The 18367-nt window shown below is 31.7% G+C and overlaps 1 protein-coding gene across 2 annotated transcripts in view; it reads left to right on the plus strand.

Annotated features, from left to right (window-relative positions):
* Positions 1-1272: 1272 nt before the first annotated feature.
* The window catches only part of LOC123684057 (altered inheritance of mitochondria protein 3), a 29303-nt gene continuing 12208 nt past the window's right edge, over positions 1273-18367 (plus strand). For both annotated transcript variants that reach the window (XM_045623163.1, XM_045623172.1), the window contains exon 1: positions 1273-1443. In XM_045623163.1, the coding sequence (XP_045479119.1) occupies positions 1426-1443 (18 nt within the window). In that variant the 5' untranslated portion in view covers positions 1273-1425. The remainder of the gene's footprint in view (positions 1444-18367) is intronic.

An 18367-nucleotide genomic window follows, 5' to 3' on the forward strand; every position in this document is an offset into this window, starting at 1 on the left:
ATCTCGGAAATGGTAGGTGGAATAATTTAAAAAAAAAAGTGGTGTAGCTTTTCAATAAGAAAAGGATTATCGTACCCCATATCTATGCCACTGGATAAATATTACTACTACTACTACTTCCTTATTTCGAATGGCATACCCAGTATATTATTGATCATTAGATAGCTTTATTGACTTGAATTTCGTCAATATGCCATACCTTGGGTAACTCAACGGTTCATGAGTTAATGGGATTCTTATAAAAAAAAAGGTGGCGATGAGGACTCACATTTTTTTGAAAAAGCATTTTTCGAATTTCTTGAAATGTCAAATATAGTTATCGAAACATCGAATTATTGTTTCTTTCTGTGTTTCACTTAGGAATTGCGATTTTTCCTCATTTAAAGTTCTTCATCGAAAACCATTAAAGTATTCATTTTAGATTCAAACGGGTAATTCATTTTAGGTATAGGGTTTGCTTAGGTAACCCCCATAACATTTGTACGTAGAATCGATTGAAATAATGTAAAAGATAGGTTCTAATTTGGAAATCTTGGTTTTGATGAATTTGAGTAGTCAAGTTCATGATCTTCTGATGAACACTCTGCACATTTTTGCTATTTGAAATAAGTAGTAGCATTTTTCCGGTATAACCGGAAGTTGTAGAGATCTGAAAAAAATTTAGGGAGTATAATCATTGTCTCAAACCCCAACATGCAAATTTTCAGCAGAAAATTTTGATTAGTTTTCCATAAACGTCTAATAGCCCATCGCGGTGAATCACCCTCTATAATATTATAATATACGGGTTGTCCCAAATTCAAACATCTATTAGACATTTCTGGAGAACTGGACATATTTGAAATCTAAAAATTTGAAATTATGAGGAAGAAAAACTTTCTTCTTCGTTCCCTGAATAACTGAGAGAGTTCAGGCTTCAAAAATATTTTAGCTAGGTAGAGAACAATATCATAGAAACCCAATTTTTAGATTTTAAATAGGTCTAGTTCTCCAGAAACGTCTAATAGGCATTCGAACTTGGGATACTTTGTATATAATGCATTCAGTGAATTTGGTAACCAAATGTAATCCTGAAGAACATTCAACACGTCTCAAATGGCTGGGAATGGTATACATACTGATAATTCTTCAAGTGAAGGTCGCTCCTCGTTTTGTAGACGATTATTGGTAAGCTGCTGCCGGCAGTACAACTTTCTATAATATTATACCCCTTTCTTGAATAGTGTGGGACAATGCTCCCTTCTCTTTCTCTTCATTGAAGATCACAGCTTCTTCTTGGACTTCGTTAGTCTCTCAGTAGCTGACTGATACATGTGCTTTAAACTTTCTCATATCGCGATGCAACTGCACTAGTTACTTGTACTTGTGAGATTGCTAGTGAATGTGATACAAGTGGAACTTGGTGATTTTCATACTATTTTCAATATGTGGATTACTTTTGCTGTAAGTTCATATTGATCTTGTTTGAAAGAGTGATTTTTTGGAAAACACAATTAATTATGGAATTCATAGAATCCAATACTTTGATTATCAACTAGAATTATTATTTATCATCAGATTTATCTTTTCTTCAATTAAAATCATATCCTTCGATAAAACTTCGCTGACATACTAGGACTTCACTTGGTTATTATTTAATAATACATTTTTCACACAACAAACTCAAGAATTGATAATAATAATATATATTTATTCTTCAAAACCACATATTTACATGTACGAGAACAAAATATATATACATACATATAGGTACATACTACATACCTATGTATATTTTTTTCCAATTATTATTATTGATTGAAATCAATGATGATCAATGATAATCAATGTAATAATCTACCCATACCATTCAAAATAATAATTCAGATCAAATGGCATCGTTATCTATACAAACTCTTCAATAATAATTTTCATTTCATGATGTACCTATAATTAATGTACATATTCTTGTAAATGAAATTTACTTCACGTTCTCGAAAACTTTCCTTCCTGGAAAAGTTGTTTCGTGGATTTTCAATGAGAAGGAGTCTGTCTTTGCATAGAAAATTCATAAGCCAAATTCAGAATCAATTTGAATCATGTTCGAAACAGTAATAAACTAGTTGTGAGGTATCATTTTCTTCGATATAAACACCAACGAATATTTCATTACATTTTTAAGAGCACTCAAAAAAAGCAACCAAAATATTATTGCTATTGGGTGTAATATAGGTATGCTGATCCCTGTTCCACACATATTCCTCCTCATCCAAGAAACACATCTGCATACCTTCATACTAGACGAAGTGAAAGTGACAGTCTTCAGTAATAATTGATTAAGTGTGTTATTGAATCAAAATACCGTCAGTATATCTTGATAAATAATTGGTGGAATTTGAAGAATAATATTTAGATTTCTCTCCATTCCTTCGAAATATATAGGTTACCAAGTCATTCTTGTGAAATATTGATATTTGCAAAGTCAAGCGTGTTTTTCCAAATAACTGCAAATATTTCAAATATTAAAAATAACACTGAAATTCAGCAGAAATTCTCACTTTATATTCGTTTTTTAGAAACGATACGCAGTCTTAATTAAAGATAAAGAAGATATTTGTTTAATTATATAGAATAGTGAAATAGGATTGAATTGCTTGAAAATACAATTTCAATTATGACAATTTATTATACTGCAAAAATGAAAAAATAAGAAGATATGAAGTTTCGGAATGTTTGTGTTTTCTTTACAATTTTTCATCCTCAGTGCTTCAGTCTTATGTTTCGAAAACTTACTGAATTTCAATGAAGTAAATATGCCAATAAATCATTCACAGACTAAAATCAAATTTTATTTATTAGTGAATATAGAATATTTCATATAATCTAGATCAGTGGGTAACAGTAATAACAACTCCATGGGGAGAAAATCGACCAAATCAGTTGTTATTTCTAATAAACCTTTCAAGATCATCTCCATAAAATCTAGGTAGATCACGATAAAAATTATAAAGGAGTTTCTTTTAACAACACATAGGAGGAAGTCTCGGAGGAAGTGTTTCATAAAATTTTATCATTAATGGAAATTACAAATATGTAAGACAGATTGCTAATGAATAGTTTATCGATTGAATAGACAAAAAGTTGAATTAAATATCCTCATTTGAATATTTTTTCAATGATAATGAATAGTAACAATTTCTATCATGCAACAACAGATATTTAAAAACTTTGTTTTGTTTATATTGATGAGATGTAGGTTTATCAGAAATGAGCTTTGAATGGTTATTACATAACCATTCATTAATTTCGAGTGGGTTTAAGAAACATTTGCATCAATATTTTCAAAATTCATATCATATTCATTAAACCTTATTAATATTATATACCAAATGCAATGAGAATTTTCAGATTTTTGTCTTCACTCTTCAGACTCTTCATTTTAGATGAACTATTTCTCTGGTATCCGATTGGAAAATGTTTGCATTCAAAATGTATTTCAGACCATTCTGATGGTTTCGTGCCTTCGTTTCAGTCTGTCTATTTCATTGTCGGCCTGTGTGTCCGCAATTACCTACTTGGATCTGGTTATAAGTGCAATCTGCAGCTCTGGACATTTGTGAAATTCTACTAATTCGATTTTAATGGAATTTAGTATGTATATATAATATAGGGTGTGCATTGCGCATAAGTAATAATATTTACCCAATGGCGAAATAATGGAACAGCACCGCTGATTAAAAAATTTCATTTCCTAATCATTCAATTAAATGGGATATACACTTTACCAATAAATTAACGCACCACTAAAAATTGGGCAAAAATTTAAGACACATTTTTGTCAAAACTATTTGTCCGATTTGGACTTTTTTTGATGACAGGTCATTCTCTTCTTAGTAAGTTAGTTATTGGATATATAAGGTGCAGTGATTTACCCATAGAGGGTAAATCACTGCAACTTATATATCCAAAATGGCCACTTGGTTGTTCACGCATGTGTTGCTCTAATGAGTGTCTTGGTGAAAATAAGCCGTAAGTATTTTAATTTTCACTTTTTTGAAAAACCGTTTTCGTCACTTTTGGAGGGAAAGAGTGACGACTCAACGGTAAAATAAATAAGCGTGATTCTGGTGACCTTATGGGCAGGGAATGGAACTAATGATGTTGATTCTGCGCATTTGGCTCCTTATTATTTCATAACTCGAAACAACTCACAATTTGAATGAAAACCTGCACTGAAAATTGTGAAAAAACTGTATATCAATTACCTACAGTTTTTTCAATATTTCAGTGAGGTTTTGCATCCAACTTAATTTTTACTTAAGTTATAATACTCAACGAATTTTGACATACTTTTTATTGAACATAATTATACAAATTGATATTTGTGAACAGAATTTAATGAAATAATTGAATCAAATTATATATATCGTATTGTACCACTTAAATATTAAAGAAGGAAACATTCCATTTGAAGATTGACAATAAAATAATTATTTTTGTGATTACTGAAAAAATCCAGGAAATCGAAGGATTGATTTAGAATTGGAATCTTCAATTCTTTGGCAGAGCTCTAACATAAGCCTTTTGAAACCTGGAACAAAGTGAAAAATCAATGATGATCCTGAAGAGACTTTTATTGAAAGTATAAAAGGTGATAGCAATAGAACAATATGAAGTGAAAATATAGCTCCGTTCTCTTAAATCGACACAACTGCTCTCTTCGACATTTAGGTACTAATATAAAAAAACTCTCTTTGTTAAATGACTCTCTTCCTTGATATTAGTTTGATTTAAAATGTCTAGTTTTTTCTTCACAAAAAGGGAAATAGTATCAGTATTCGGTTGGTTATTTCTGATCCTATCTGAACTTGAATCTGTTAAACTAGTACTCGGCACACAATCAATAAAATTATTCTGATCTGAAAGCAGTGCATAATTTGGAGAATCTGGCAGGGGTGAAGGTAAAAGTCTTGTATTAGGTGTATTGAAAAAATTGTCCTCACTGATATGGTCCCAACATATTTTACTGTTCTTGTTAATATTTGCTGGAATGAACAGCTTCAATTGCTTTATACCATTCAAAAATTCTAGTTGGAGGTCGAAATCAGTGCCTGTTCGTGATTGAACCCCTGTAATATATACACAATTTTGGAGGCAACATGAATAATGATATGACAAAATGCTGATCAGTTATGACGAAAGGTGCTTTAAATTTATAATTATCATACTTATACGAAAAAACTAGAAGATATATGCCTGAGATTCTTCAATGCGTTGCCAGCAAATATTCAAATGGAGGAAAATTTCAAAAAATACATACATGATCATTTAATTCAACTGGAATCCTCTTAAATTTAGGATTTTTTTATGTGAAGAGTTTTTGACACTGTTTCATTTGTACTTTTTTGTAAATGAGAACCTTCTGAAATAAAGATTGTTATTATTATTAACAAACTGGAACCTGCAAGAAACTAAGAATCAGGACAGAACTGAAACACAAAAGGGAGGTTGGAATTTACACCGAAAACATTTCATTTTCAGTAGATAAGGATGAAATATGTTTTTGTGTGAAATAGCGATACATTAGTTCCAAACCCTGTCCCTCGGGTCTACATTTCAAACGATCCTACGCAGTCGTCAGTCTTCTCTTTATTTGTCTATGGATTTACCCTTCTTGTATGGGATAGAACATAATTTTGTCAAGAGATGGCGTCTGCATGATGATTACGAAATTATATTATCTACCAGATTGTGGAAATGCGCACGATCACCCGACTCTCCCCTAACAGTTACATTGTCAAGGTGGAATTGAATTTACACTTCAGACTTATCTTCTTTCAACATTTTTATTTTTGATTTACTTTATTATCCTCCTTATTACTCGAGAAACTCTATTTTATGTTTCTATGTGAAATGAAGATCAAAATTCAGCAACGAAAAAACGAAACATAATAAAAAATAAACAAGTTAATCGAAAGTGTCAATAGCGAGTATTTCCATCTCTGGCACGAATAACTTCTTGGCCTATACTTAAAATAAGAGACTTTATGCCATTCAAGTTACGTTTCTCTTGTAATCTTCTCCCTAGAATATCCCAAAGATTCTCTATGGGATTCAATCCGGGCTTCGAGCTGACCATACCGACTTTCTCTAGATAATTTCTCACAACTCGAGAGGCGTGAGGTCTGATATCATTCTGCATTAACAAAAATCCTTGCCCTATTGTATATAGCGCAAATTGCATTACCTACATATGGTTTTAAAATCTCCACTATCTTTCACCAATTCTTCGGTAACTTCCATCCTCAAGCAATATTATTGTTTGATCACATTCTTCGCGTGTAAGATTTAGTGTTTCCCGTTGTATATTCGTTAATAAAAGAATTTTTAAAGAATACTACACTGACACTAAGCGTTTGCATCTGACAATTACTGGTACTCTATGTTTTTTCATAGCCTGCTAGTAAGTTTAGTTGTCTAGATACACCCTTCTTCCGTGTTGTTTAATGTTAAGGAAATTCAACAAAATCATGGTATAAAATGGTGTTTCTGAAGTAATAAGAAAGATAATGAAGTGAATCAAAAAAGAAAATTTTGAAAAACGATGAGGCTAAAGTGTAAGTTTAATTCCAACTTGATAATATAACTGTTAAGGCGGCCACCCATGTTCGAGCGTTCGGATAATTTTACAGTCGGGCAGCTCGGGACACAACCGCACGACCGTGAATCAGAGAATGAACTTGACTGCTCGACTGGAATCTCTTGGACGCCTGGCGTTCAAAGTCTCGAAAAAACGCTTCGTGAGTGGCGGGCTTTACACTCTACGGAGTTATACAAATATTATGAAAAAAACAAGCTATAATTACGGCAACCGTTATTTGTAAAATACAGGTTTTTATGGGCATAAATGGTTCACTCAATAATATTTAGGAGAAAATAACCTGTCATTAAAAAAAAATCCAAATCGGACAAGTAGTTTTGACGAAAATGTATCTTCTTCCTTATTTTTAGTGGTGCGTTAATTTTTTGGCGAAGTGTATATAATCATCAATTCTCAACAGTTTCGTACAAAATTCTAATATAGGTAATCGAAAAATCACAGCAGAAATTATGGGTTTTCAATATCATCAGAAATTCCCCAGAATTATTGCGATTATACTGGGGGTATCTATGAGTGATTGGTCATAGCCTAGTAGTGAATGCAGGTCATCAAGGCCTTTCAGAAAAATAGCTTGTTGTGTATTTTAACACTGTAAGTTTCGGAGTACAAGGTGATTCATGAAAAATGGCCTAAATTTCAGATATCCATAACTTTGAAATCAGCAGTCCAATTTTGATTGAATTTTGTGGGTTTGTTCACTTCATAGTTCATACAACTTTAAATTTCAATATTTCCAGATTATTGAGGTTTTTCTTTCAGACTTCGAAATCTTTATTTTTATATATTCAAAAGAGTATCGTTATTGGCATGAAAAAATACACAATTCACTTTTTTCAAGAGTAGCAAACGAAAAAAATCAAATATTTCATTTCACTATTTTAAAATATAGTCCTGTTTTTATTTCCTTCATGATAATATTTGATGTTATCAGCTAAGATTTCAAATTTTATAGATTTCTGTTTAAATTTTCTTCTGAAACCCTAAGCACCTACTGAGTATTATAGGTAACACGCTGCGTAAAATATTGATTAACAGTACCTAAACTTGATCAAACTGTGATGAAGGTCTTCCCTATCAACTTTTCGTGCGTTACTATTCCGATTGGAATTAATGTATTGCATTAATTTCTCAAATCAAAAATTGCATAAAATTATCGATGCGTTCATTCACAAGGTTTTGATGAGATCGTTAATGTAAAATTAGAAATTTCGATGTAGGCCATTTCATTTGAAATCATTCGGAGCATTAACTAATAATATTCATTTCTCAACATGATAAATAGAAATTTACTGTACCAAAATATAAAATTATATTTCCTTCATTCTGAGAATGAAACTTGAAATTGATGATACGCTTAAGCACATATCCATTGATGCATCTTTATTTGTTCAGCATACTAGTTTATATGATACCTATTCTCTCAGTTTCAATAATAAATTTACATTCGCAGAGCATTCAATACTAATTAAATTATCGAAAATTTGATTCAAAATTCTCCGATATTATTTGGGCTTGTAATTTTTCAATGAACAATTTTATAACTCATCAAATTCTGGAATTCTTGGATCACTTGGGATGAGGAAAACAATATTGCATCAAATTCATTCAAATTACTTCTATAGTTTAATCAGAAACTCGGCAACTCGACACATAAAATTCAGGATATACTTATTTCTTCTTGAATTATTCCAATTTTTATCATTGACTGAACATAAAAAACCATAATCGAAATCTGTCCACCATTGAATTGGTTCATCAATTCTCATCATAATTTTTCTTAGAATTGAGTGCAGTCAATCAAAAAAATGTTTCACAAATAATTATAATTATTTCGTAAATAAAATAATGTTTGTCATTATCATAAGTGCTTTAGTGTTTTCAATATGTTTCATAACATATTATTTTGTGTAATCATTGATTTCCAGTACAACTTGAACTACTTGTAGCCTGAATAAATTGTAATATTACGATAAAGTAAGAAGTTGTACACCCTACTATAAAACCCAGCATAGAAAGATCGACTGGAAAAAAACCTGCTGCTGTGATTTCAGAAGAGATTGCTTGGTATTGACCAACAAGAGTAATAAATCCTTCCCTCATTAGCATATCTTTCGGTGTTTTTGGCAATATTGGTAAATTATTCAATGCATCGAAACACGTTGATAAAATTTTTTTGGATTCTTTCTTCACCATCGTACCACCTATGGCCAAGAGAACAGGTTGCATCTGAAAAAAAATTCCACATTCAATATTTCAATTCAATTCTACTGAATATTAAAATTTTTCTGATTCTAATTCGAAATACACATTCACTGTAAAATTTTAGACCACCTCGAAAGTAATAATAATAATAACTCAATAATTAATTAATAGCTCAAAAGTTTTCACGAGTTAAATCCATGTTGTGGCAGAGATGAAATTTTCAATTTACTCAATAAAACGTTACGAGTTCTTATAACACAAAAAAATGTCAAATTTTACGATGTCAATACCAGATGTCACCTGGCAATATCAATGTTGCCAATTCTCAATACATGACTAGTAGCCCTCGTATAAAAATCTCGAGCAAATTCACCGAAATCCAATTTCCCTTTCATTGTGGGTTCATATCTACCTTCCAATATTCCGCAACGAAAAGCACGAAGTTGTATATTTGATTTTTTTTAATACGACAATCTTAATACTTTTTGAGATGTGTGTGGCAAACCGACTGTGTTAGCTTCGATATTATGCCACCTCTACACAGGCACAGAACAGTTAATTTTACTCTGATAAATACAACAATTAACAATTTCAAGGAGAATTTTCTGAGAACTTCACAGCAATATTACCTTCCAAAACTGCTAATACTTTTGTACCTTACAAAAATAGAAAAAATAATTTTATTCCCCAGATTGACACTCGTCTTAAAACCAAATACTCATGTATTTGGTCCAAAGATGAGTGTTAATCTGGCGAATGTCTTGCCTGCTTGAGAATTGTATTCATTATAATATATGAGAGTGTAAAACAACAAATTATTGAAACGATCATGATGCAATATGAAGTTTAAATTTCATTTGATATTATTTCATAAATTATGATTTTCCAATATACTAGTGGAATAAATTGAAGGATCGAAATAAAATTCGAAATTTTTAGCGGTATTTCAAATGGCTGAATTTTCGATAATAATGGTCGTATCTCAATTTGAAAAAAAACTTTCGAAGCTTGAAGTTTATAGTTTAGAGATCTCATGATGAAAAAATTTTTCAAGCAACGTGTACTGCTCAATTCTTATGAATACAGTATCTAAAATTTCTGCGAAATTTTTTCAGTTTTTATTTTTGGCCTACAGACTTGAAAATTTTTTTCCAACTCATCCACTATAGGGATGAGATAACTTGTTCATTCAGCTTCAATATCCTTGTTTCAAAATTTCGATACGAGTACTTCTCGCTGAAATATCGAACTTTGAATTGAAAAGGACCTTATTGTCTTTAACCATCAATATCTCACCAATCAATGATTGCACAGAAAATTTAGGAGATGTTTTGAAATCTTGAATGAATTCTCTACAAGAAGTAGCTATGGTATTTTCGGAAAAAAATTGTTTTCGTTCTCTACATCAATTTGAAAAGTTGATGAAAAAAGGGCTTTTGGAGGCTTTTTGGATAATCAAGCGCTAAATTGAAAATATCGAAAAAACCATAAGTAAGCGTTTTACAGTTCAATATCACCACAACAATCCCAGAGAATTTCAAATCAATCTATAGAGCGGTTTTTTTGTTTCATCCGATCGAATATTCAAAAAATTATAGGATATAAGAATTTTCGATTCGAATTTTCATAATGTCCAACAAAATGGAGAAATGAAATTTTTATTTTGATCCTTTAATTTATTCCCCTAGAGTAGTTTCTTAAGTTATTCTCCGAGAAAAACTTTGAATGGGGAATGAAGGGCGATTTTTTTTAAACATTTTCAATAATAAATGTTGGAGTCGAATGTCACAAAACTCAAAATTAATGATGATCTCATCAAAAGATTCGTATACCTACCATGGAAGAACCTATGAAAAAAAATGTGAAAGAAGTTCTCACAATGATGTCTGTGTCGTTACCACTCAAAATGAAATCCGAGATGAAGCTGGATGCGACAGCTATTATGTGTAAGCTTGCTCCAAGAACTATAAAAAGAACGTTAAAACCAAAAATCGAATTGAAGCATTCAGTCATGTCATTTATTTTGCGGTGAAGAGAAATTAATGATTTTAAGTCGAATGTGTTCACTGTTTTCCTTCTCATGCAGGTTTTTCTATCTTCGATGCTGTAACATGCTCTTCTCAAATGTATATCTAGATATTTCCACAAAGATGTCTTCCAACTATTCAGAGTGAACATGAAAAAAACATAAAGAATACGTTGATAAACCTGTACAAGTATTACAACGTAGGGTCCGTTATTATCGTAGTCAGATACCACTTGAATAAGAGCTAAAATTAATTCAACCATGGAAGGTATCAAATACACAATAAATGGTAAAAATAAATTCCTTTCTTCTTTCCATCGTACTCCTAAGGTTTTATCCATTAACCCCATATTTTCATAAAATCTTATGAAATCTTTTCCTAGAAATAGGTACATTCTGACAGTCATTATCTGATTGGTTACATGATGATAAATGTGAGTTAATTCATCCACTATGTTGATTACAACATTTCTGTTCCCCAGATGTGCACCATATCTTTTAATAACTGACATTACGAAGATTCCATTCATCAGTAATTCCCAAATTATTATATAGAGTTCCGAAATTAGCCCCGAATTTTCTGGAGGAACTATGTTAAAAACATTGCAAAGAACCCGCTGAAATATAAATAAATATTTATTGCGAATTCTGCAAGCCATAAACAATTTGGAGACACATTCACCGAAACGTTTCATATCGAATACATAACATAATTTTTCTGTGGGTCCTCATATCAGGAAAAATATTGTCCAACTTTCAACGGCACTTGGAGCAATTCGGAACAAATATTTAGTTATGTGTATTTGGCTCTTATAGAACGTAAATGGATAGAGTGGTTTCAAATAATAAATTTATCGAACTGGAAGTTCTAGATATTATTATGATAACCGAAAGAGTTCCTGAAATATCAAATATTACGCACTATTTTTCTTGATTTCAATAATGAATCTTTAGAATTCTGCAAAATGCTGCTACTTTCACACATCATCATATTATTTTCTCAAAACTACAAAAAACAAAACAAACAAAAATATATTACAACTATTATCATGAATTATTGTTCGTTATGATCAAGGACAAAATTTATTCATCCATTCATTACTTTATTCAACAACATATGCCAATCACAAAATGAGGAAAAATAACAACAATAAATCACTAAAAATGAATTTTATGTGAAAAATCGAAAAATTAAACTATTATACTAAAAAATATTAATTGTCCGCAAAAAGGGATTTGCGGTCAATTTTAGATGAATTTTTGCTAATAATATTGAAAAACCCAAAAATAAGAGAAGAACTACGACCGCTGTTCACGACTGAACAAATATAAATTGGGACTATGATCCCAAAATATTCCTTCTTATAACAGATGGTTTAGAAAATTGGTAAGTATCGGGTAATAAAATTCAAAGATTAAGAAAATCTCTTTATTTCATGAATCCTAGCGCTCATCCCTTGAGAGATTTGTGATTTATTCAAAACAATATTCAATTAATACACCGAACAACATTGTCATTGAGACTTACCGAAATGTGGGTTGTTCCTCTAAAACGGTTTCATCCAAGAAACTATTTCGAGTGAATAGGTCACAATATTCACTATCATAACTGTCCAAACAAACTCATAATATTATTACATTACATTATTATTATTATGATTATAGTGAATATTTTTATTGTTATTATTTTCACTCGAAATAGCTTGCATCAAACAGTTTTTGAGGAACAACCTACATTTCGGTAACCTTCAATGACAATGTTGTTCGGTGTTTTAATTGAATATTGTTTGGAACAAATTACAAATCCCTGAATATGGCTATGACACGGCAGAGTGCTTGGATTCACGATATAAATAGTTTTCCATTAATCTCTGGATTTTCTTGGATGAAACAGTTTTTGAGGAAAAACCCACATTTCGGTAAGCCTCAATGGCAATGTTGTTTCTTGGATGAAACAGTTTTTGAGGAACAACTCACTTGCTGGTAAGCCTTAATGGCTCAAATGTTCGGTGTTTTAATTGAATATTGTTTTTAACAAATTACAAATCTCGAAGATGACTATGATTATAGCCAAAAGCTGGGATTCATCAAATAAAGGGTTTTTCATAGATCTTTGGATTTCATTACTCGATACTTACCACTTTTCAAAACCATCTGTTATAAAAAAGATTATTTTGGGGTCATAGCCGGAATTAATTTTTTTCTGTATAATTTTTTTTTCCATTTTTCACAAGAAAAAAATGAATGTATTTCAATAAGGTTTCATTTCTTGTAATTTCTTGAACTTGTAATTTTTTCCCATTCTGTAATTGGCTCAGGCTGTTGAATGGGGAAATAAATAAACGAATATATCCTTGATCATAACGAACAAAAATTACGGTTTCATGATATTAATTGTAACATATTTTTTATTAGATTTGAGAAAATAATATGGTGATATGGGAAAGTAGCATCATTTTTCTTGATTCCATTGAAAGTCCATTTTTGAAATCAAGAAAAATAGTGCGTAATATTTCAATATCTCAGGAGCTCTTGATGGCTATAACAATAGCCAAAAGCTAGGAACATGAAATAAAGAGTTTTTCATTAAACTTTGGAAACCTCCATAGTCCAGATATAGCTATCTATGTATCATAGTTGTGAATCGATATCAAAGACATTATCAGATGGTTTACGATTGAAAATATCTAAAACATCCTGAACAGAGAGATAGCTCCGACACGAGCTCCATCCGGTACAGAGGCGAGAAGAGAAACACATAAGTGCGCGGAAAAAGGAAAGTAGTCGCAACGGGTTTTCTGGGCACACGTAGATTAATGAGAGAAAAAACATAAAAACATTCCTTCAGTGAGTCAAAAGTTTTCAACAAATGGTAACATAGTTTGAATAGTTTGTATTTTGGGGAATTAAATTAAAAAAATATAAATATAATAGACTTGTAGAGGAAGGATGTCAGTTGCATGAAAAATCAAAAATTTTCATGTACACAAAAAAAATACTAGAAAACAACAAGCATTATTTCAGGATGGATTCATGGTTCCTCATTTCTACTATCACAGCAGTTGAAGCATTCACAGCAAAATTGTAATCAAATTGGTTTTATATCTCGCAGTCTTCTCGTCTAACGTATGTTGAACATGTGAAGTACAGATACAAGTCATCTTCATTTCCAGCTATCAGGACCGTGTCATCAACATAGCATAATATATTTATCTCCCTATTACCTATTTTATAACCTATCTTTGTTTTGACCTGTTTGATTATTTCGTCTAAGATTATGTTAAATAACAATGGGCTTAATGAGTCTCCTCATCTAATTCTAACTGTTACCTCTATTGGCTCGGTCAGCTCTGAATTTAGGTACTATTGCTTGCATTATATCCATCGAATATATGTTTTCAATGAGTTCAATTATATCGTATGGAACATTTCTGCTGTAAAGTATGTGTACCTATTACGTCATGCAGTTGAACTCTATTGAATGCCTTTTCCAAATCTATGACGCACATGAATGCAAGTTTATTATACTCAATCGACTTCTCACTGATTTGTTGAATAACAGATAATGCGTCGTTACATGATCTTCCACTTCTAAAGCCTTGATGTTCTTCCGAAATTCTATTTATTTCCAAAATTCTATTTATTTTCTGGCTAATTATTTTTGTTGTTAATTTCAGCATTGTACACAAAAGATCGATTCCACGGTAATTATTCAGATCCGTTTTATCACCTCTTTTATGCATTAGAATCATAATGCTGGTTCTCCATTCTTCTGGTATCTGTGATCTCTGTATTGATTTATTTATAAACGTTGTTAATTCTTCAGTTAGCTTAGTACCACCATATTTCAGTAGTTCGTTTTGTAGGCCGTCCTTGCCACTTGATTTCCTCTCCTTCAATTTTTTGATTGCCGGTTTTATCTGCTCTTCTTCTACATGTGAAGCTTCATCCTCGTTCACTATGATTTCCGGTTTTTCAAGTACTATATTTTCTTTTTTATAGTGTAGTTGTTTTAAATAGTTCATCCACGTTTCTCAATATGTTCAACCTCAATAAGTTCTTTCATTCGTTTTCTTTGTGCTCGTATCATTCCCCAGATTTCCTTCTGCAGACCATAAAACTCATGTTCCCTCTCTTTTGAGAACTGTTCTCAGTATTCTCTTTTTTTTCTACCGCTAACCTATTTTTTTCTTTGCGAATTGTTTTATATTTTTCGTGGTCTTCTTTAATTCATATAGATCTCTATAGTTCTCGTAGATATGTTTCTAAGATAAGCCTTCGTTTACTCTTTACACTTTATTTTCACTTCTTCACAGAACCAAGGTGTATTTTTCGGCTTTCTTGATGTTCTGCATATTTATTATTTATAATGTTGTCTTTAATCTTAATGCAGCTGTCTTCTATGCCTTCTTCCTCTGTAACTGTGTTTTTATTTATATTTTTCTCCAATCTGGACATGTAGAGATTTTCAATCGTTCCGTTTTGTAGGCTTTCAACTTTTATCTTTGTCTTACATATTATTGGGTCTTCTTTGGTTTCTTTATTTTCATCTTTATTTTACCCGATACAAAAATATGATCACTATCTTTATTTGCAGAACACAAAATCTCAAGTCCAATATTTGTGAGTTAAATATTTTCCTGTTCATCAGGATGTAGTCTATCATTGATCTATCCCCTCTTGTGTTCTGAAATTAATACTTGTGTTGTTCTTTATGTCTGAAGAAGGTTTTATTCAGTCTGAACTCGTTTTGAGTACATAAATCTATAAATAATTCGCCAATGTCATCAGTGATACCCTCATTGAATTTCTGTTCCACTCCAGGTATTATCGTGTTCCCTACACGTGAAATCAAAATAATTATTTCGTTTTAAGATTTAAGTTTGGTCACTATTCTTCTTTCAGATACGTATTTACTCTCTTGAATGTTTTGAGCAAGTTTGTTATGAATCATCAGAGCCGCATCCTCTTTTACTCGGTTCTGCTTTTCAACTCCACTAGGTATATATCAACAGGTATTCTCCAAGCCATATTTGTCCTTTACCCTTCTTTTTTTCTCTTGTGTTGTGCATATATATCTATGTTCCTATCCTTTGATGCGTATTGAATTTCTTGATCCTTGTTATTTAGTTTTTTTATATTCCACGTTGCTATTTCCATAAAGTTTGATCCTTTGTAGTTAATCATTCTCCCTTTTCTCGCCAATGTCTTCATTCGTCCCGATCCGAGAAATTACATTAGTTCTGTGAGCCATATATATTTTTTTTGTAAATTAAGATTACTAATATGAGAGCCATTTATATTAAAGGTGAATGTTGAAGGAATACATTCCCAACCGATATTTATGAAGTTTTATATGCAAAAAGCTGGCGACTTTGAGAAGGGCATATAAGTACTAATGTTCAACTATAAAATTATCCATTGTTGTTCATTCAAATTCACATTCAAATATGAATGAGGGATTTATGAAGGTAGAAGTTAAGGCATGATTTTTCCCTATAGTCTCAAATCAAGCGGATATAATTCATTGGACTTTCAGAATAAAAAAAAAGTTTGAGCGGATTTTGTAGTTAATGGACTACACACCAATAAAGAAGGGAAATTTTTCATATCAAATTTTTCAAGAACACAGACCTATATAACAGACAGTATAACCTTCCCAGCGTGAATATTCGGTCGTGGCGACGACGTAGAAGCATGACCGAACAGTCTTCATGACTTTCTTTTCTTTAGGTTGCCGTATATTCATCACCTGTCGCGATGCGACCAAGAAAACCCTCTATTTTTTGTCACTGAAGCTGTTGTTCACAGAAAAAAATTACGTTCAACGTCCCTTGGCTCCAATTCATAAGGAACCCTAGTTCCTTGTTTTTGAATCATTCCCAACGCATGGAGTCGCTTGGACATAGCTCGGCGGGTAACTACTAATGATAAAGAAAGCTGTTCTTGCGTTTGACACGGATCCTCATCGAGCAATACTTCCAATTCAGCGTGTTCGATGATTTTTGTCCTTCCTTCACGTAGGCTGTCGTCAACAACCAAAACGTCTTTGAAGGGAACCAATCACGATACATTTTTTCACTTAGAGCAGCATCTCCGTAAACTTCTTGTAGCTCTCGATAGCTTCATCCGCCGTTTTCTTCAAATGAAAGAAAAAAATCAACCTTTCCGCAAATACCTATTATTTGACACAAAATCATATACTCATATGACTACTGATATGATAAAAATATTCTCGATGAAGTGATCTCCAATTCGTTACCCAAATTTTCTCTTCTATAGTTTGAAACTAATTATACAAATCAAATTAATTTCACGGCATTCAGACAATTTTTCAATTCTGAAAAAAATACCTCCCCGAGCGGGGCTCGAACCCGCAACCTCCGAATTACTAGTTCGATGCTCTCGCCGATGAGCTATCGGACTAGTATTCGGAGGTTGAGGGTTTGAGCTCCGCTCGGGGAGGTACTTTTTCCAAAATTGAAAAATTGTCTTAATACCATGAAATTAATTTGATATATTATTAATATACAGGCATTCATCTCTGTCGATAAGGGGAAGAACAAAAAAAGGGGGGAAATCAATAAAATGGGGAGAAAAAAAAAATTAAAAAAAGGAAATAATAAATAAGAGAATATGTGTTTATAATTATAAGCTAGTGAAATGAAAATACTAAAATGGGTTCATGTATATTTGTTGATTTTGAAACTGTTTAGATATAAAGATTGTTACTGTCAGGCACAAACCATTGGTTTAATTGACAGTGTTTCTTGAAAATTATTGTACTAAATTTGGTAAAATTTGGTAGACATGAAACCATTATTAATCTGACTATACAAATATTTGCTATTTAGAAAAGTAAGTGAAAGAATAGTACAATAGGTTAAGTGGTATGGTTTGTTTTTTCGATATTAGTTTCGATGATTTCTATTCAGACTCTTCTAGTCCTCTGTGATACCTCGCAGAATCATAGAACTAGTTCAAGTTAGAAGAACCGGTTGTGCTCTATATAGGCATTGTTACTGTGTCTCATCGCCCCAAAGGCACAGTCATAGTTTAAAGTTGAAGTGATAATACTTTTATTCGTGAATTTCTTACTTTCATAAACGTCGTCTGGATAATGTTTTAATCTTAAGAAACTAAAGATCTTACTGAGTTCAAAAGTTCATCATGCAAATAGAAATATTGGTAAAAATTGAACAGTTATCTTCCTTAAAAATTATGCAAATGGCTTCACTCATAATGATGACCTTTCATACTTATGTTTCTGACAATGCTGAAAATACTCACGATTGCAATCCCTAAAGATATAGCATACATGACATCGCTGAAATCGAAATTTGTAATCATCAATATATAATCCATTACGATAGTTATTATATAAATACATATGCCCAACACAACTAATAGAATGTTCATTCCAAAAATATTATTGAAATCGTGGATTACATCAATCAATTCCTTGTGGAAAACCAGAATTGATTTGAGATTCAATGAAA

Source organism: Harmonia axyridis, chromosome 1, assembly GCF_914767665.1.
Source record: "Harmonia axyridis chromosome 1, icHarAxyr1.1, whole genome shotgun sequence".
In the NCBI taxonomy this organism is placed as follows: Eukaryota; Metazoa; Arthropoda; class Insecta; order Coleoptera; family Coccinellidae; genus Harmonia; species Harmonia axyridis.